Source organism: Athene cunicularia, assembly GCF_003259725.1.
Source record: "Athene cunicularia isolate RWA chromosome 1 unlocalized genomic scaffold, athCun1 chr1_part2, whole genome shotgun sequence".
Lineage (NCBI taxonomy): Eukaryota > Metazoa > Chordata > Aves > Strigiformes > Strigidae > Athene > Athene cunicularia.
In genome coordinates, this window is record NW_020799092.1 from 49156232 (window position 1) to 49176875 (window position 20644).

Sequence of the window (20644 nt, forward strand, 5' to 3'; positions counted from 1 at the left end):
AGAGCCATTTGGGGCTGGGAGTGAGTCAGCCCAGCAGCAGAGCACCCGGGGCTGTGAGCACCATGCTTGCCGGCAGACAGGGGTGTAACAGCTCTGCAGGGAGCATGGGCAGGAGCAGGGCTTAGCAAATCTGGGAAAAATGGAGCAGAGTGACCTCAGCCAGCACAATCTCCCTTCCCTTCTCCACCTTCTCGAAGAGAAACACCCTTTGGGCTGTGCAGAGAGTGTGTTGTTATTGTCAATCATCAGTCTTTGTTGGCAGAAGAGCAGTTCCTCCCATCACCTCTTCATGTTTCTCCCTGCTCCTCTGGCCCCAAGAAACTTGTGGGTTATTATTTGGCGCTGAAGTATTTCTAGTCTAAAATAATAAAAAAGTGGGGGGAGGAGGTTTCTCATCCTGTTCTTTTTATGTATTCCTATGAAAAAGATGTGTTGCAGCTATCTATGGCACCAGCTTGTTTTCTGTTAAATTTTAGGCTTGTTTTTCTAATGTCCCAAGAGTAGTTGTCATAATAAAGAGAGGAATTGCCAGCAGATTGTCTGAATGCTCTTCACACACATCATGAAAACATCATCAGGTCTTTGTGTGTCAGAGTGTTGGACGGAAAGGCACACATGGTGCTTGGCTTAAAGACATAGAGCAATGAGCAAATGTGGTTTTATGCACATAGCCCCCAGCACTGACTAATTATCATTTGTGCCAGCAAGTTCCCTACACAAACAATTTGTTCATTACTTCCTGCAATTCTTCTCCATGAAGTCAAATTATGGGTCATGGCAGACTAGAAGTGACATCAGTGAGGGAACACCAGTCTACCCAGGCAGGGTAAAAGACTGGTTTCTGCCTTTATTACCAAGGGAAGCTAATAGAGCCTTAATTTCCCTTCTCTTCCCCCTCCTTGGGCACTGAGAGACACATAAAAAGGTACTTGGGCCCCGCTTTGGTAGCATATGGAACATATCCTGGGAAAAGATGCTTCCATTTCATACACAAGTCCTTAAATAGAGGACTTCCCTTTGAAATTTTTACTCTGCTTCCAGGAAAAAAAGCTTTATAGAGTGAGTGGTGAGGGACATACTTGGCTCATCCCTGTTCTGATTAAATCTTAATTCCTCTCTGATAAAACATCTTTATTCTTCCTTCTTTCAATGTGGGGAGGTGCAATTCACTGGCAGGCTGTGCTCTGCAGCTCTGCGAAGTTTTACTTGGTTGAATCCCTCTGCATGTAGAGCTTTCTGCCTCCACAGTGATGTTGTAGAACTGCAAACAGCATGTGAATCACATGTATTTTTAAGGGGTTTTGCATTGTCACAAGAGTACAAAAATTATCTTAAAGTCGACAAGAATATGACCTGACATGAAATATTGTGATGTTGGAGCTCAGCTCTTACAATAAAGTTTATTCTCCATTCTTTTGTAGGCTGCTTTTGGTTTCAGTGACGCTGCTGTCTATTTATTCAATATATCTCCTGTTGGTGTGTTCAAAAGAAACAGGTAATTTAAGATGTTATTACACCATTTCAGTAAAATCATAAAGTAGAGGTGAAAAGCATTCAAATAAGGCCAGGTGCTTTGTGTAAGATGGATTTTCTATCACTTTGCTGATACAATAGAAAGACCTAACACATTTTGAGTCAGAAGCCCAGAATTAACAAGCATTTATGACATGGCAATGGAGAACAGCATCTGACCATCACTATAAAGAGAAAAACTTAGGACAAACAGTGAATTCTGCTATCATGAAATGTTGCCTTCAGTGAGCTAGAAGGAACAGCTCATACAATTTCTCTGCATTACAAAACCAATTGCAAATGGAATATAATGAACCTTTGCCTATGGTGAAGCTTACATGAAAATACAGTTTGTCCTTAAAGGTTAGCGTGAAGTTCCTAATAGCCTTTGTGGTGTAGTACAAGGTTTCCTAGAAGAAAATAAAAGGGAACAGTTCCTCCACAGAGAGAAGCGTATCTGTAAGCAAAATATATCCTAAACACAGAAATTAGAAGTTACCCACAGTGTTAAATGTCACTGTGCTCTGAAGTCCAAGAGTCTCTTTCCTTGGGTAACAATCTCTGAAGATAGATTTTTAAAATTATCTGTGCACAAGAACATGGTAATATATTAATATGTGATTTGGACACACATGAGTTACTGTTATATCATGTATAATGGCAACAACTGCCTATTTAAATTAGGCACGTATGCCTAATTGTGGACACATTTGTGCCCTGTTAGTTCCCAAAATCTAAGCCCTGGTTTTATGCCACTGGTACATTTAAGCTTAAACTTATTTTTTATACAAGCTTCAAAGCAGAAATGTCAGCTATAAGGAAATACAGAGAAAACCAAACAATGGCATGCATTTTAAAAACCTTCTGTACATTGTAACATCTGCAATATTTCTCTTTCTGTTCTCATATATCTCACCATCTTCATAATGTCCAGTCTTGTTCTCAGCCTAAATCACAGCCAAGGAAAAAAACATTTAACAGAAACACGAACCAATTAATAGAGGATTTTCTCAAGCTTGACGGATATTTTAAAAGAACTTTTAGTTATAATTTACACCTTTCCCTGCTTTTACCAAAACCATACCACACTGAGAATTCACGTTAAGTCTTCGCCATTAGAAATTGTAAATCATCCTGTAAACCAGTGGCTGCCCACATTTAGATTGTTTAGTCAAGGTAAGCAAAATTGCAGAATCACAGTACTGTGTCTTCTGTGGCCAGGGTGCCAGTGCTGACTTGTGGATCCTGCTGTACCAAATTTTGTCTGGAGAGGAGGCTTTCGACGTCACTCTCATTGTGGGTGCAACCCTAATATGCCAGGATGCGGATACCAGAATTTAACTTGTCACTAGGGGTATAGACAAACTCATTAAAGGGGTGTAATAGCTTCATTAAGAGCTTCAATTTCAGAAGTGACCAGTAGCCAACGATAACATTTATAGACGTCAAGAAAACATTCCTAAATAAGTCTCAGCCCTAGTAATTACAAAAGACCTCTCTATTTGCTTGCAAAGGGCAGATATGGCTGCACAGATGGGTGGTTAGCTGAAAAAGAATCATAAGTGTTCCAACTCAGTGGCTTTCACTGCTGTGTTTGTTACCTTTCGTCTCATTTCTTTTCATGCAGGCTGCATGGTGTATGAAAAGCTGGGTGAGCAGGTCTTTGGTACCCCAGGGAAAATGATTGTCTTTGGATCTACATCTCTCCAGAACGTCGGAGGTAAAGGAGATGAGGGATATTGAAAAACAAAACACAGGAACATCTTAGTAATGTTACAGCTACCAACCAGACAGTTTGTCCTCTCAATAACATCTTGGGATCTTCATGCCCCTCAGTATAGCTGTGGCTAATAACTTTGCACGCAGCCCTTTAAAAATGCTGTATTACCAAATGATCAGTCTACAGTCAGTTATAGTTCAGGGTCTTCTGTCATCAGACACTGATGTGCAAAAAGGTTCAGGATGCTTCTCTGTACTTGTTCTGCAAAACATCTTACCTGTTTTCTAAACTGACTTTCTTCTTCCTCCAGCAATGTTGAGCTATCTCTTCATAGTCAAAAATGAGCTGCCTTCTGCCATAAAGTTTCTAATGGGAAAAGAAGAATCTTTTTCGTAAGTTGTATTAATTTTGGTGATTAGATTATAGAATTTAATGTTATGTAGGTAAGTTTAAGCATATGTTTATAAAAGCTCTTAAGTGTTGAACATTCTTTAGGTTTGTCAAAATAGATTTTCACATGAATATCTCAGGGGTTAATAAAAACCAAGACAGCTTTGGGAAGGAAAAGAGGATGGATAGGAAATGAAACATTAAATCATCAGTAGTTACTCTCTTTGGACACCAGATTTTCATGAAGAATTGTGATTTATACAAACCTTACCATAGAATCCAATCTTTTACAGCACTTGAAGATACTGGAACACTGCAAGTTTATTATGTATTTCCCTGCATTCTTAGCATCTTGCAGGATTTTTCCCCTGAAGCACTGTTCATAGTATTAAATTCTTTGATAGTAGTATATGACAACAGCAGAATATTACACTTAGATTCCTGACATTTACCACTCCTTGACATTTACCAGCTTCTTTAATAGAGGGGTGCTGTTTCTTTATAGCAGTAAATATCCTTTGTACTGGGTTGTATGGTATTCTGTAGTGCACAAGAAGAAGGTAGAGATCCCATTCCTCAGGCTTTCATACTAAATTGGACCGAGCAGTGGAAATAGGTCATACAGAATGTCACTAACACTGTCCCTTCTCCCCTTTCTTGCTTTCCACCAGGATTCAAAGCACTTTGCTAGAAGGAGATGCAGCCTTGGGCTGGCTAGTGAGTGCCAGCCTGTGGGATCTTGGTTTGCCACTCCAGGCACGTGCCCGGGTGGTTTAGCAAACAAATCACAGTGGCTTCCCCTGCCTCACTGTGTTGTATGTGTGGCCCTTCGCATGCTCTTTCCTCGTCCTGGCAGGGTGGCTTATATCAGGTTACGGAGGGTGTTGTTCTGCCTGTCAGTCCCACTCACTGATCTCAGCAGTAGGATGATATTTTGTCTATGAAAAACTGTCGCATCTGAGTCAGGGAAGTTTTAAAGGCTGGCTACTTAAGGAGTTTACAAAGTTTAGATGTGTCCCCCATTGCTGCTTTTGTAGGAGCTTGTAGGGTAAGACCCAAGATAGATCTGTAACTGCAGCAAAGAGGATGATGACTGAGTGTGGGGAAAACCAGAGAGGGTTTAAGGTGTGCTCATGGTGGCTTTTTTTAATGTTTTATCCAGGGCATGGTATGTGGATGGGCGGATTCTTGTTGTCACAGTGACGTTTGGTATAATCCTCCCTTTATGTCTCCTTAAGAACTTAGGTAAGATGCAAATGCCTTTGTGGAATAAAATAAAGGACCCCAGACATCATGCCATTGACAGCAACACTGGCCACTCAGCTGTGATAAAAAAAAGTCCTCTCCTAATCTAAGCAGCCTCCCTGGTCCAGGAATAAGCTGTGTTTTGCACATCTTGGAACAAGTAGGCCTAAATGGTCACAGCAGTTGAACTCAGTATAAACCAGCTTCATCCATACAGTTGTGGAAATTGATTTTTAAAATTATACTTAAGAGGGGTTTAATTTCATAAGGCAATACTATTTTATGTGTAGCCCATAAAAATAAGCTCAAAAATGGTGAGAGTACCAAAAATAACTTATTTTTCTATCAGCATCAAAATTTTTAGTGGTGGGGTTAATTGGAGATAATGGAATAAAATTTGAAGTAAAATGCGTATAGAAAACTGCATTTTCAAATGTGTTTGAGTTCGCAGAGATGCCAGTAGGTACACAATGTATTTTTTGAAGCCATGTAACAAGTTTTAGCACTGAAGTCCTGTTGGGTTCTTCCTTTTGAGGAAATAATCCATACTCAGCTGAGATGGCTCACATCAGGGAATCTGGGTCACGTTCTGATTGCAATTATCACAGACCCTTTCAAATGTAAAATTAGTTAAACTGCCATAAAGGTGACCTTTGGGAAGCCAAACCGGTCAGAGCAAAGTTCAGGTCTGTCTTCGAGACGGGAGGCTTGCAACATGGGAGACTCCCACACCAAGAGGACATGCTTTTGTCCTTCCAGAAGCTCATGATACATATTAAATGTATAATACATTTAAACTTCTCATGAGGCAGCAAAAGGAAGTGAAAACTAAGATATGGCTAATAAAATAATTTTGTATGAGATTTCCTTTTAATTTCTTCCAGGGTATCTTGGCTATACCAGTGGATTTTCATTAAGCTGCATGGTATTCTTCCTGGTAGTGGTAAGTTCACCCTGCATTCTTTGTTGGATGAGAGTCACTTGATAGGATATTCACAATTTCTCTGATGTTTTAATATTAATTTGATTTTTATTATTATTTTGAACAATCAGCTGTCTTCTACTCTTATTCTAGGTTATTTACAAGAAGTTTCAAATTCCCTGTGGTGGATCGGAGCTAAATGCAACATCATCTATTCTGTCAAATAGCTCAGCACATGAACATATGTGTAAGCCAAAGTATGTTATCTTTAATTCCAAGGTATGTTTCTTTTTATAATACTTATTTTTAATTCCCATAATAAATGCACCTACACCCCATGTTCTTAATCCAGTCAGCACCACATAGGGCCTGATTCTCCATGCTTCCACTCATGCTCCAATGGTGAATACACAATGGGTCTCCTCGCCCAGTCTTACAGAGATGCTGTGCTGAATGTACCTCCTTGCGGTTTTGCTCTGCCCTGGTAGTAGATGTGCTAAAGCTCTGAGCCTGAGCTACCACTGGACAACTAATGCTTTCCTTGGGAGAGTTTTCCTTTCCACTGCTTCTTACTATCTGTACTGCAACTGCGCCTTTAGGCTGTAGTTCAGCAGAGGCTGAGTAAGCCATTCCTACACCACAGAATCACAGAAGTAATCCCTCCATCCTTCTGCACACAAATCACTTCTTTGTGACAGGGTACGTGTTTCCATAGCCATATGGTGAATTGGATTGTGAAAATGATACAGCTGAAAGCTAATCCAGCAAAAATTTTATTGCCTTTCAGCTGGATGCTTTCCTCCATCGCCACACAGCTGCAGGAAAAGTTGTACCAAGAGAATGCAAAAGAGCAACTGGCTGTAGCTGTGGGAGCAGGAGGATTGCTCCTGTCAGCTGTGCTGGGGCGCAGTGCTCAGTAGGCAGCGCCTTATCTAGCAGGACAGGGTCCTCAGGGTGTCGCAGTCGCATTCATAGGTAATGCGCCTGTATAGCATATGTGTGCAAAAATTTAATTTTTTTAAATTCATCCGACCAGCTTCAGTTGAGGAAGCCAGTCTGAACACTTTTCTGTAGTTAGTGGTAGCCATCAGCCCAGATCTGGTGTGACAGACCAAGAATTAGTTAACTTGATGTGCAATAGCAGCGTAAGTGTAGGTATATTTTAGACAGCATTGAAGGGCAGCCTTCTCCTACAGTAAGTGTCAGCATTCGCCTCAGAGCCAGTGGAGACCTATCAGAAGGGTTGGTCCATCTGAATTAGGCACAGTGGAGCTGAACATTACAGATTTGCCCTTGGGGCCAACAGTTTGCCAGTCATGTTAGCAACTTTGGTGTGTGAGAGGAGACACAGTTTCACAGAATCAGAGGATGGCTGAGGTTGGCACGGGCTTCTGGAAGTCAGATGGTCCAATCCCTCTGCTCAAGCAGGGCCACCTAGAGCCAGATGCCCAGCACCATGTCCAGGCAACTTCTGAATATCTCCACAGATGGAGACTCCACAACAGTAGCATGCTGTGAGTGAGGGAGAAGAGGCAGCACAGGCCTGGGTGAGGAAGGACTTCTGGAGAGCACTCAGTGTATTTACTGACAGTCAGGCCTGGGGCGTAGCCCAGGACAGCATCTGTGGGAAGGGGATGCCTCTGGCCAGTGTGAGCAGATCTCAGAGGGCCGAGGAGAGCTCCATGTAGGGATGGACTCATTTTGTCCTTGCAGGAGGACCTGTTTTTGTATGATCTCTGCTCATACCCATTCCCCGAGGAGAATGGAAGTTCCTGAGCGCTGAGATCATTTGTGAGGTTTGGCTGTACACTGAGGACTGAAACCCACTCAGGTTTTTGTTGGAGAAGGGGGTGAGGTCCCCCCCTGGAGACCTCCTGTGCTTCCTGGTGACGTAACAGTCTCTCTCTTTCCCCAAGGAAAAGTATGCTCCCTCCACACCCTCCTAGCCCTTTTGTTGGCCTGGGAAATGAAGGGACTCAGTCTGGTACCTTGAAATATACATTTATTTGTAAGTTCTGCATTCCTCTTCTCTTTTCTTACAGTCTGGATATGGGCTTCCTCTTCAGGACTTCAGCCTTAGCACCATGGGTGCGCACCCCTCTCCATGCCAAGGCAGGGTAGCGTAGCGGTGACCCACCATACATCCCCTTTATGCGTGACGGTGTGTTAGTAATGGTGACAGTATCTGGGCAGGGAAACCCATCCCAGGGAGCAAAACCAGAAGCCATGTGGTGTCCAGTGCTGCACTCTGTGAGCAGAGTCAGGATTGTGCTGGCACGACCAATGTGAAGACTTTGTCCTCCCGTTGAAAGAGCACTGCTCTCCATATTTCATTAAATACGTGCTAACTGACAGGTCTTCTGCCTTCTCTGAAGGCTCTCAATGTTTGGTTGAAGGGTCCAGAGAGTTGGGAGCTGAGGTAGTTGAACACAGATCATTTCTTCACGCCACTGGGGGAAATACTTCTTCTTAACTTCTTTTCTGAAATTCTCTCCAAACAGACTGTGTACGCTCTGCCCACCATTGCTTTTGCATTTGTGTGCCATCCATCAGTCCTCCCGATTTACAGCGAACTTAAAGAGTAAGCCTTTCTCTTTTTTTTCCCCAGTTAATTGTTTTGAACTGCTTTACAGGGAAAATGTTAGAGCAGAGGTACTCTGAGTCATTCATGCCATTCAGAGGAGATGTGCTTTAGTAACACCCAACAAGCCAATGAGCATAGCTGTCAGCTAGGAAATCTGGCCTCCCAGGCGTGCGGCTGGGGCGGGGATGAGGGAAGTTGAGGATAATGCAATACTTTGGGATTCTTTTCTCTGGAAGTACACGGCAGCCTGGGGAGAGCCAAGTTGTGCCGGTTGTTATTTGGCATAGGAGAGAGGCATGTGTTCAGCTAATGGTGTTTGTCCCAGTGAAACTAAAAATCTGTTGCAGTACCAGGGAAAAAAAGTACTTTCAGACTCGCCTGTACTCAAAGACCTTTCCCCATACAGCTGTCTCGCTGACACCTCCAGCTGGGCAGGGCTGTGGGGAGCTGGAGACCAGCCCTGCTGCGACATCACTGGCAGCCCTGGGGGGCTGCAGTGGGGTCCTGAGCCATGGGGGGAGCCCCATGGGAGAGGACGGGGTCAGTCAGATTCATGGGTGCCCTCAGGTCCCAGCCACTTGCTGGGTGCTTTGAGTTTCAGGTGACTTCAGCAGGTTCCCAGGTGCCTATTTAGGGCATCCCTGTGTGGATTTAAAAGTCTTAAGTTTAGGTACTGGAGTGTGAATATTTCAGAACAAATAGCTAAAAATGAAATGTTTACACTTAACTTGTTTTACAGGTCTGTAGTGGTCTGCATCATTCATTATCTTCTACTCATGAGGACACAGATATTTCTCTGCAAACATTCAGAATGTTTTCTTTTTCCCTCTGTACAATTTTACTCTTGCTTTATTTTGACCTTTTAATTTAATTACTAAAGTGTTTAAGGGCCGTCCCTCTCCTCTCAGCTTCACCTTCATTCTGTTTTAAGTGGGTGCGGACAGTGACCAGAGCCACAGGGCCGACCCACCATTTCTTGACTTAAACCCCAAGTAGGGTCTGTTTCCCCAGCTCTTCTCTTACTTGTGCAGCTGTCAATTAATTCCTGTTTCAAATGAAAATGCATTCATGAGTCTTCCCAGAATTAATATGTTTATGCAGAGACTTAATACATTTTTAAACAGGCATTGAAAAATCCAGCCCAACCATTTTTATGTGTTCTTTTTTTCTTCTTTCTCCAGCCGTTCACAGAAAAAAATGCAGTTGGTTTCAAATATCTCATTTTTTGCCATGTTTGTGATGTACTTTATGACTGCCATATTTGGGTATTTGACTTTCTACGGTAAGTATGCAGTTCTTTACTGATCAAAGTAGAAAGGGAATAAATGTGAAATCAATAGCATATTCCAGCTGGAACAGAAAGTCCCATCCACTTATATTAAAATACTTTTTCAAATAATTTTTCTTAAAGCTTTCATAGTGAGGTACAAATCTTTTCTTCCTTTCCCCCTGTGGATGAAAGGCACAAATGAAAGTATTATTTGCAAAAGGCATATTCAAAATATGAGGGAGAGATTTGTTTAATAGAATTGGGGATTAGGTGGGCCCCACTAAGATTTTCATTCCTAGGTCCTCAGCTGAATGTTGTGTACGATGGTAATGACTGAAGTGTGCATATCTGCATAAAATGAGACAGATTTGAGAGCAGTCCTAGGAAATGAGTATCAGGTCAGCCACTGCAGTTTTTTTCTCTTTTTTTTTTTGACGCTTTCATATTAGAGGCAAAGGACCAAATATTCTCCCTGTCTCCCTACAGCTGACCCCTTCAGGTCTTGATTAAATAAACTGGCAGTGAAGGTGGGGAAGCTTCGTGTGTTGTCCCAGTTCAACTGCCAAAGGATGGTTATTTCAGTGTCTGAGACTTGCACCCTGTCTCTTTTCATGCATATCAATTCAGTTAAAGAAACAAACAAATTATGCTGTATTGCTAAAGGGTACAACATGTATGCCCTAAAGTAGGATAAAATATGAATGTTGCCCAGGAAGCTACTCCTATGTTCCTGTGTAATGGGAATGTTGAAAAGGAAAAAGGCTTTTTCCGTGAACCCTTAGGAGGTTACAAGACACATGACAAAACAGATGTTTGCCTTTTACCTCAGAGTCACCAAAAGGTCATCATTGTTTTCCACCCTATTCCAAGTGACCTTTTTGTTAAAATCTCCTGGTTCATGATACTGTTCCTTGCGAGCCATGTATTGCAAGAGAAAGAAAATAAGTAAATATGAAATGTGGCATTTTTTTTCAAAGGTGTACCTATCTCATATTTGTTTTCTCAGGCTCTCATTCTGATTATGAGGCCTTGAGTCTGCATGCACTGAAGTAACTTGAGGTCATCTGTTCTAATTTTCCAATAAAACCGCAAATACGCTGCAAGTGACAACAGCAACAGCCATTCTCATCCAACTGCTCCTGTTCAACACATTTTCATAGAAATGCATCAAATTAGCAGCCCCAGGGAGCAAGTGGGTGTAAATCAGCATGGACCCCTTCGCTTTGGCAGGGAGGAGATTCTGATGTGATTGCCCCAGGGATCTGAGGAGGCAGATCCGTGGCGCTCCTCTCTGGGAATCTCCCACACCCCTCAAGGACGAGGGTCTGGAGTCCATGGAGGAGGTAGGGGCTGCGTCCTTCTGGCCCTCCCAAGGGGGAATGGTGGAGGAATCCCTGGGGTATTTCATGTGCCTCTCCCCACATCAGGTGTCCCTGCTACCCAGCGCCAAGAGCCCGCGGGCGGAAGCTGTGCAGCTCTGCTGGGGCTTCTGCAAGGGTCAGTGCCATGACAGGCAGCAAAAAAGACACCGAGGGAGTAAAAAATTCCTCCACTTTGATCCTTCTTCCCCTTGAGACTGACAAGACCTTACCTTTCATATGTTCACTTACAGTTTTCTAACCCTCTTCTCTACCCTTACCTGGGTAAGAACAGCATTTTTATTGTGGCCATTTCTTCTTTACACCAATAATACTTGTCTGTTTGCTGTGTTCTCAAAAGTGTTGCAGTGATGACTATATTTACATTGCAGAATTACAGAAAAGAGGTGTTTTTCTTCCCCTAAAAGGTCACACTGTGGTTGGGCTCTGTGGTGTATCTAGCTGAAAGGAAAACAGACCTTCAACTGTAAGCCTTGCCCTTCACTTCCTACCTGGCTGCAGTCCGTGAGCGGTACAGAAGTTGCAGTCTGTGCTTGCAGGAGCAGAGTAAGCTCTGTGTCGCAGAAGCTGTGCATGTGCCCGGCTTGAAAACCCCACTCCTAATCTGCAGGGAGGTGGGAGAGCATTTTCTTTCTCCTGGTGGGATTCAAGCACTGCATAGGTGGTGTTCACTGGTGGTATCTCCCCAGAAAGGTGTCCTGGGGGAGCGCACACATTTTGCTGCAGGACAGATCCCTCTGCCTCCAGGAATACATGAGGTTTTACCAAGTGCCAGAGATTTTAAATTAGTTGTGGCTACCGAGTGCCCTTTAAGGACTTCAGTTTAAGAGCTGTTATGTTTTACCACCAGCTTTCTAAGATTAGCAGGCAGAAACAAAACATGAGCCTAAAAAGGGGCAGCAAGTATGTTTTGTGGTGCACTTAAACAGATGCCCCCTTAGGTTACTGCTCGTACATATTTAAAAGTTAACAAAGCAAACACGCTGGTCCCTCAGCAACTTGGTTTTCCTGTTGGTTAGCACACACAGACCTGCTCTGCACTATTTATCATAGCTTCAAGGAAACATTTTTGCAGGAGGTCATACTAAAATATCGCCAATGCCTCCCCATTAGACACCCCCCCATGATTTGTCTTGGCCGCTGGGGCCGCTGGCCGGCGCAGGGCTGACCTGCAGGCACTGCGATGGGGATGGCAGGTTCAAGAGAAAAAAACATCAGGGCAGCCCTCAGAGGAGCTGCCGAGGGATTTGAGTGCAGATGTCAGAATGTCCCACTGAGAGCTGACCCGAGACAGGCTTTATTCTTGGTTGAGAACAGGGACACTGCTTTTTGCTGGAAGTTTATTTGCTGTTTAGACTAATTTAGCTCAAGACCTTGTAGTTTATATTAAGATCAGCCATTGCAGTGCATGTGGTTATTTTTATATCATTTGAAACTTTTTTAAAAAAGCCCATGGAACCAATTAGAAATAGCTTATTTCACTTTACTTATTTTTTTATATATGTATTATTTGTAAGCAAGCTTTTGTGTATGTCTCACTGTTGTCTTTCCTACAGTGAAAATTACCTTAGACTTAGGCATGTGCTGTCTTGAATTAGGATGCATTCCTAAATCAGACCTCCAAAGGATTAATCTGGAATAATAGGATCTTTAGGATTTGGTTCAAAGCACTGTTTTAACTCAAGAATGTTTCATTCCATACTCTTTTGTTTGCAGATAAATCACTTGTTGTTCAAGAAGGCTGTTGTTAAGCAATGATTTTTGTGAACTAATTGCCTGTTAGCCAGAACACTTACCTTATTGTCTTTTCCATAGACAATGTGCAGTCAGATCTTCTTCACAAGTACCAGAGCAAAGATGACATCCTCATCCTGACCGTGCGCTTGGCTGTGATTGTTGCGGTGATACTCACGGTGCCGGTGCTGTTTTTCACTGTAAGTAAAAAGCTCCACACAGTTTGGAAGTCGTAACATCTCTACACAGTGTGTTTCCTCGAACCACAGTCCAGCAGTTGCTGAGACAGTGATGTTGCAGCTACAAAAAGAGCTTGAGATTGGATCAGTCTTTTCCCACACCAGACTCCCACTAACTTCTGGAGAAGTTCCCCCTACAGGAAATAAGTCACTTTTGGTCTTAAATCTGTTTTAAACTGAATCCACAAGGGCCCCCTCTTACTTCACATTACTTCTCTGGAGCAAGCTCAGAGGTGAAGTTCATTTTTAGTGCAGAAGGATCCCAAGAGTCATGTTGGAAAGAGAGGAATATCCTACTGCAGTTTTTACAGAGTCACAGAATCGTCTAGATTGGAAAAGACCCTGAAGATCATCCAGTCCAACCATTAACCTAACATTGATAATTCCCAACTACACCATATCCCTCAGCGCTATGTCGACCCGACTCTTAAACACCTCCAGGGATGGGGACTCCACCACCTCCCTGGGCAGCCCATCCCAACGCCCAACAACCCATTCTGGAAAGAAATACTTCCTAATGTCTAGTCTAAGCCTTCCCTGGTGCAACTTGAAGCCATTACCTCTTGTTCTATCACTTATTACTTGGTTAAGAGACTCATCCCCAGCTTTCTGCACCCTCCTTTCAGGTAGCTGTAGAGGGCGATGAGGTGTCCCCTCAGCCTCCTCTTGTCCAGACTAAACACCCCCAGTTCCCTCAGCCGCTCCCCGTACGACCTGTGCTCCAGACCCTGCACCAGCTTCGTTGCCCTTCTCTGGACACACTCGAGTCATTCAGTGTCCTTTAGTGAGGGGCCCAAAACTGAAATATCAAGTTTTGAAATATCGGGTTCATTTTAAGGATTATTTCAAAGGATATTGCATCAGAGAGCCCAGAATTTCTGACAGAACTATGCAGCACGTCATATTAAGAACCTGTTAAAATAAACCTGGGAAGCTTTGAATTGCCTTATAGACTATTTTTGACAGAGAACTCTCTCTTCCTACAGGTGCGTTCATCATTATTTGAGCTGGCTAGAAAAACAAAATTTGACTTATGCCGTCATGTTTTGGTTACTTTTGTTCTTTTGGTTATCATCAACCTGTTAGTCATTTTTATCCCAACCATGAAGGATATTTTCGGAGTCGTAGGTACAGTATCTTGGTTTTGTACTACCAATAAAAGACTGTTGCTAATCAGCAACAACAATGATCAGCTGTTGCTGACAGCTAACAAAACTCATTTATTTGAATTTTGCAGGTGTCACTTCTGCCAATATGCTGATTTTCATTCTTCCTTCATCGTTGTATTTAAAAATCACACAGCAGGATGGATCAAAGTTGACTCAGAGGATTTGGGTATGCATTCCTTTCCCATCAATGCAATGCTTTTGTCATTCCTTATAATGTGCTAGATGCAAAGCATAACTAATCTGAACATATGTGTGAGCTTCTTTAAGTTACTTTCCCTCATTGCTTCAGCCAGTTGGCAGCCCTGCTTGCCCTACTCCTTTGCTTACCCAGTAGAGGGGCCGTCCATGGAGGGCACCTTGTGTTCTGGGGGGCCCTTCTCTGCAGTCGAGGGGCTCTTCCTTGGCTGGCAAGCAGCAGCTCTGCAAGCAGCTGTAGCTGTCAGCAGGGTGCGGGTACCCCTCCAGCCTGTTTCAGTAAACCTTTCAGCCCAGCAAGCTTCCTTCGTTACAGATCCAGAGAGCATGCAAAGCTCTCTGTGCTACTTCTTATGGTTTAATAAGTCAGACTTAGGGATCTTCCCCCAGAAGCAGCCAGCTGAAATGTTAGCCCTTTGGCATGCATGAGCAGATGGGAGTGGGCCTTGGAAAGATTTCCTGAGCCCCAGGAAGAGCTGCAGCTGAAAACATGCCACACTGTTGTGTATTCCCAGTCTAATGGGGCGTGCACTGGAAGCATCGTAAGGTCAGACCTTCCTGCTCTGAGCAGGCAGGAAACCTGTGTTTCACTTGTGGCTCCATCCACAGACCCCAAGGCAAAAGAGCTAAACTTTGATGGACATGTATTCGATGGGAAAAGTAGACTTATTTCCATGAGGCTTTGAAAAGAGCAGAACCAATTGGTCCACTCACTTAATCCTCTTTAGTGATGATCAGTGTTTAAGAAGTGAATTGAAAGAAGAAAAAAATTGGGTTTGGAGTTCAGTGAGTATTAATGATGCTAATCTGTTTAATTATCTATGGGTCTTGTCTTTACCAGAAATGCTATCCCATTTTAGTTGATAACTTTGATACATCACCTTGTAAATCTCCTTAAGAGGAGAAGTTAACATACATGAATTAATTGTCTTTTCTTTTTAGTCATTACTTTTCTCTCCTTTTTGTTCCAGGCTTCTCTTTTCTTGGCATTGGGGATAATGTTTTCCTTAGTGAGCATTCCCTTGGTCATCTATGACTGGGTACAATCAGGAGGCAGTGCTGAAGGCCACTGAAGTTCACCTCCTTCTGAAGACACCCCTGTTTGCTACACACCAAAATCACAACCATCTGTTCTCTTATCTATTCCATCTTTTGTGAGTTTACTCAAATCAAATCCAAATAATGATTATCCAGTACTGAAAATACTGTTATGGGTGTATTTTCTTGCAGAAAACAGACCCATTTTTCTAACAGGCATATCACTCTGCCCCCAGTACTGAGTTATCAGATCAGCACTAAGTCTGTGTTAATTGTCTGTGAGACTATCTAGAATGTTGTTCATAGAAATTCATCACAATTAATTTGTTTCCCCTCTTCCACCCATGAATTACATTGTTCTGTTATTATCCTTAGCCCTTCAACCATAAGCTCCGCTCCTTTAGGGCAGCAGCGCCTGTTGTTATCAATACCAACTCGAGAGATGTCAGTTCACACCCTTCCCCACCCCTGTCTTTTAGCCAAAACTCTGCTCTCCAATTGTACACATCTGGTTTGGTTTTTGTTCTGTTGCTGTTTTGTGCACCATTTCCTCACTGGGTTAAGCGTACCACTCTGGATACAGTCACAAAAGGCACCATGAACATAAATGAGTGTTGTATAAGCGTAGGTCCTAAATCTGGTACTTCTCTGTAGTGTTCTGGTGGATGAGTTAGTTTTAGGGCTTGGCCTTTTTGTGGCTTCGGGTGTAGACCCATGTGTGTGTGTGTGTGTGTGTCTTTGTGAAGAGGTGCAGGGGGAGGACAGCCTCCACCATCAGCCACCGTTCCCCTGGCACACTTCAGCTGGACCCTGACCAGAACTGGATCCCAGACCACGAGTACTTGAGTCTGAAGAGCTGCAGACGCTTGGAGATTTCCATAGGAAGTCTGCATTTTCTTCAGCATTAAACTGTTTACTTATGCCCCACTTCTCTCAGAAAAAAAAAAAACAAAAACAAGCTCCAGTTTGATTAAAACCTAGACATATAATAATCCCTCATGTCTTTTCCATTCTGGGATTCATTTGTACATACCTTCTAGAGGCTGGCTCCTTTCTTGCATCTTACGCTCCTCCCACTGAAGTCAGCGGGTTTTGGCAGCAGAAGAAGCAGGATTCGACTCACCCTGCCAAACTACTGGATTTCTAATGGAAATTGAAATCTGTAACATTTCTTTAAACAGAAACACTTTTTATATTTAAAATGTTTCATTTACATTTCTCATCCATTCTCCATAAAAGACATCTAATTACTACTAGCAGAAACACTGTAACTTGCACCTGTTGTCCACAAAATAAGCATTTGCCTATTGCCTTATAGCTGGTGAGAACTACTTGTAGAGACTCAAAACGCTAAGCAGGTGATTGCTAATCATCCTGAGCAGACATCTTCTATTAGTGCACTGCCAGCAGCATAAACATGTTCACTTTGTGTCATTCACTCAAAAGTGTCTCAGACCTGGCTCCCATTGAAAGAACCAATGGCTAAAGGGAGGCCCGCATCACACCCAAGGGTTGAGTGATGCCCTCGGTACGCTCGAGCCATTCCTGTCAGTATGCAGTGACCCTCTTGTTCCCAGTAGCTGGTTCATTTCTGACTCCCATTGTAACTGTGGAAGGAGACTGTCATCAGCTGTGTGGAACCTGTCATTGCAGCTTGCTCTTTTTAAGGTTAGGGTTGTAGAATTCAGAACTTGAGATTTCTGTGAGCTGTTGAATAGCCTCAATTGCCATTGCCTTGTCCTGCATGGCTTGAAGTCACTGAGAGTTGAGACCACAGAGCACTTCTCAGGACCTTGAAAGTTGGTTTCTACAGGTAACATCCAGAGAGGTTAATTTGGGGCCTTCCTTGGAATTTGGGCATCAAGATGCAGTGTTCATGCTGCAGAAAGTAAGCCTGTTAAACCCAGACTTCTAGATCTGTACCTCAGCCTAGGCAGTAAGGTACCCAGCTCTGCTCATACTCCACCAGGATCCAGAAATAAGGCAGAGTGGACACCGCAGGCTGCCCAAGTCCTTGGAGTAGCCCAGCAGCAAGAATGAAATTGGAAGGCTCCTCACTCTGGGCAAGGTGACCTGCTAGACTCCAGTGCAGGGTTTCCTTACTGTCTTTTTCCTGGCCCCTCAGACCTTCACTCACAGGCTCCGAGCAAGGTCTCCGGTGTGGTGTCCTGCCCCCCAAGCACCCCTCAGCCCAGTATTTAAGGCACGAACTGCTGAGCTACCCAGGACCCCTGGGCTAAGGTCATGTGTGCTCTCCTGCAACTTGTCTCAAACCTTTGCTGCAGTGGTGTAGGTCACCAGTTCTCTGCGCTGTCTCTTTACAAGACTGATCCCTGCCTCTATTCACAGAGAAGTCCATACCATAACTTACAAGCCCGGGTGTTGGTCAGGCTCTGAAGAGAAGAACCTATGCTTGGTTCCTATCTCCTCACAGCACATTCCAGGCATCTTCCCAGCTCGGGATGTAAGTTTGTGGCACCTCTTTTGCAGGCACCCAACCCTCCTGCAGCACTGCAGCAGGAGCCCAGCATATCATTCCATTCTCTGACTCAGCTTGATGGGGTCACATTTTCAGGTGCCTTATAATCTCTCTGGATCTTATTCTAAAAAAACCTAACTCACACCTGAGAACACTGTAGTGTTATCCTCAGGATGCTCCAGGGCTCTCCTGCTTTCCTTCCTCCTTTATCCTTCTACTACTGATTTGTGAGCAGTGCAGCTCTGTGCATTGTGAGGTTGTGAGAGAGGAGATCCTGTGAGCAACTTTCAAGGGACAAAGTATGAGCTAGAGGTCTGATCTGCTGCACAGGGTCTCAGCAAGGTCACAACTGCGACACCTCCCTCCCCAACCTGCGCCACCCCCACCCCTGCCCCCATAGTCTGCAGTCTCATGTTTGAAATACCAACCACTGAGTTTTGGCACCCAGCTTCCTTCGACTTGAAGGGCTGTTGAATGACTGATTGCTCCTTGCATCTTCCCAGATATCTTCCATTACTACCCATCTGACTCCTCTTTGCTATTCTGCTTTCTTTTTCCCAATTTATTTGTATTCTGGAGTTTTACTGGATAAATAGGGAGAAGAATGAGCTGGGTGTGTGCATAGAGTGAAGTTACCCAATGTAGTGGACCATCAAAGCATATCTTAGATACTAAAAAATAGATACCCAAAATACTGAGTCTTTAAACAGACTTTATTTCTGGGTCTCTGAAAAAAAAAGAGGGAATTTTGCTTAGACTGATTTACTGGCATCATATTTATAGATATTTATGGAAAGGAATCATGTGTTTATTGATGTCTGTGGTAATGAACGTGAAATAACGTGCTTTTTGTTTTCTCATCAGGTTTATACATTCTTAACAGAATGCAATAGACCCTGCTGTAACTGTCAACATCAGTGATGGATGACAATATTTGTATGAGGTTATCTGTAAAATGTACTGCTGTTATTCAGTTCATTTGGAATAGTGAACTTGTAGCCAACAATGTACGAGTCCCACATTGTAGCTAGGATTTTAAGAGCACAGTGAAATGCTGTAGGAGTTTCTCTGTTGTTAAATTAATAGGATCCAGAGTACCGTATCTACTTAGTAGGTGGTAGCATGCTTTCTTTTCATAGAGAGTTTTATCACTATTGTGAGCACTGCAAATGTCAGACTGGATGCAAAATTGCTCCTAATAACTACAACAAAATACTTTAAAATTCTTATTTGCATAATAGCAACAATAGATTGGTGAGGGACAAGGAAGGACTAATTAGAAGCAGGACCTCCTAATAAGATTGTAGGAGTTAATCCTACACTTAAAAGACAACCTTGCTGCCTCTCCTAGTCCACAGCATATTGCAAAGAAAATAGTCATGAGCTTAAAGTACTCTTACAGTTGCAGAATACAGCTGCCCTTCTCTGTCCAATGGCAAACACGCCTAGTAAGTAAAACACAGTGAATTCTTATTTGGGAACAGTATCTCAGGAGCAGTGACCTCTCTGGGTGACGCTTGCTCCTGGTCAGAGGGCCAATGCCAAATCCGTGACCGGTGCAGACACTTTGTAGGGCTGACAGGGACTGAGCAGTGCCTGGCCCATGTGCAAGCCCAGGGCATAATGGCCAGTCTCATCCTGCGAGGTCAGGGGATGGGCATCCCCATCTGCTCCCGAGGGCTGCTTTCCTGAGCCACATACTGACCCATAGCTTGTGCTCCACTTGCAATAGGTCCCACATGCAAATGCAGGTTGGGTAATAAATGGGTTGTCTGTACATCTGCCTTACAATGAATAAGCACCACAGCTCTCTGATAGTAACAATGGTATCTCTAGCTTATCTTTAAATAAATACATTTCTTTGCTTGAACCTTACATTAAGGCTAAAGAGCATCTTGGTCAAAATAAAACTTTCCATGTGGTGGTGTCCTACCGTCCTCCTCCAGTGCCTGTAGGAGAAAGGCACAGCAGAATGTACTCAGCTCCATCAGCAGCTCCACAAGATGGCTTTATTGACTGGCACCAGGGTGCTCTCTTAAACAATTCCCCAGAGCCCTTGATGTCAGGAAAATGCTTAGTTCCTATAATTTACACAAAGAATGTTTTATTTGTATCTAATATAACGATTTCTGTAACAAACTGTGAAAAAAAAAAAAAAACAAAAAAAAGAGAATGAATTAATAAAAAGTACAGGGCTGGAAAGGTCTAGAATTCACAAATTGTACACATGCCTATGTTTCTGAAGACAAATCTATGCAGTTGTGTTGTATTGTAGGAAATTTCATTTTTATGTACATATATATATTGTAAATAAATAGGATGCTGTATATTTTTGCAGTTGTTTATCCCCTATGATATAGAAGTGTTAGATAGGCTCTGCATATTAAGAATAATTTTAATAGAAATACAAATACTTTAGCTTCTGACTTAGCAAAATGTATATCCTTCCCTTTCTCCCAAGAGTTCACAAGTTTAATCCTAAACTTGAAATTATAAGTACATTGCTAATGTAACAAGGAAAACAGAAATATAAGGTCCAGTGAAATCGCTAGGATTAATTCCAGTGCATGACTCCCTGTTTTCTCAACAGCAAGTTAGCCAGTCTTTCTGCTGGGTAAAATACCTCCCTTGTAAAGGGCCCCTTTGGTACCCAGGTACCTCTTACCTCCTCAGCTGCGGTCAGGTGGCAGTAAAATGCTGAAAAGGCTTTATGCAGAAACCAGAGCAAACTGCAGCCAGCAGTTTGATCCAGCATTATGCCATGTTGT

The 20644-nt window shown here is 43.1% G+C and overlaps 1 protein-coding gene across 2 annotated transcripts in view; it reads left to right on the forward strand.

Moving 5' to 3' along the window:
* Positions 1-20392, forward strand: part of SLC38A1 (solute carrier family 38 member 1) — a 37332-nt gene extending 16940 nt beyond the window's left edge. The window contains exons 5-17 of one of the 2 annotated variants that reach the window (XR_003400333.1): positions 1422-1495; positions 3140-3232; positions 3543-3624; positions 4785-4867; positions 5752-5810; positions 5943-6068; positions 8291-8370; positions 9555-9655; positions 12838-12956; positions 13982-14123; positions 14233-14330; positions 15331-15513; positions 18741-19245. Coding sequence is in view for 1 of the 2 variants with exons in the window: in XM_026867654.1 (XP_026723455.1) it covers positions 1422-1495; positions 3140-3232; positions 3543-3624; positions 4785-4867; positions 5752-5810; positions 5943-6068; positions 8291-8370; positions 9555-9655; positions 12838-12956; positions 13982-14123; positions 14233-14330; positions 15331-15432 (1159 nt within the window). In the remaining variant the exon portion in view is untranslated. Of the gene's footprint in view, positions 1-1421; positions 1496-3139; positions 3233-3542; positions 3625-4784; positions 4868-5751; positions 5811-5942; positions 6069-8290; positions 8371-9554; positions 9656-12837; positions 12957-13981; positions 14124-14232; positions 14331-15330 lie in introns of both variants that reach the window. The other variant, XM_026867654.1, reaches the window with a different exon arrangement.
* The last annotated feature ends 252 nt before the right edge of the window (positions 20393-20644 follow it).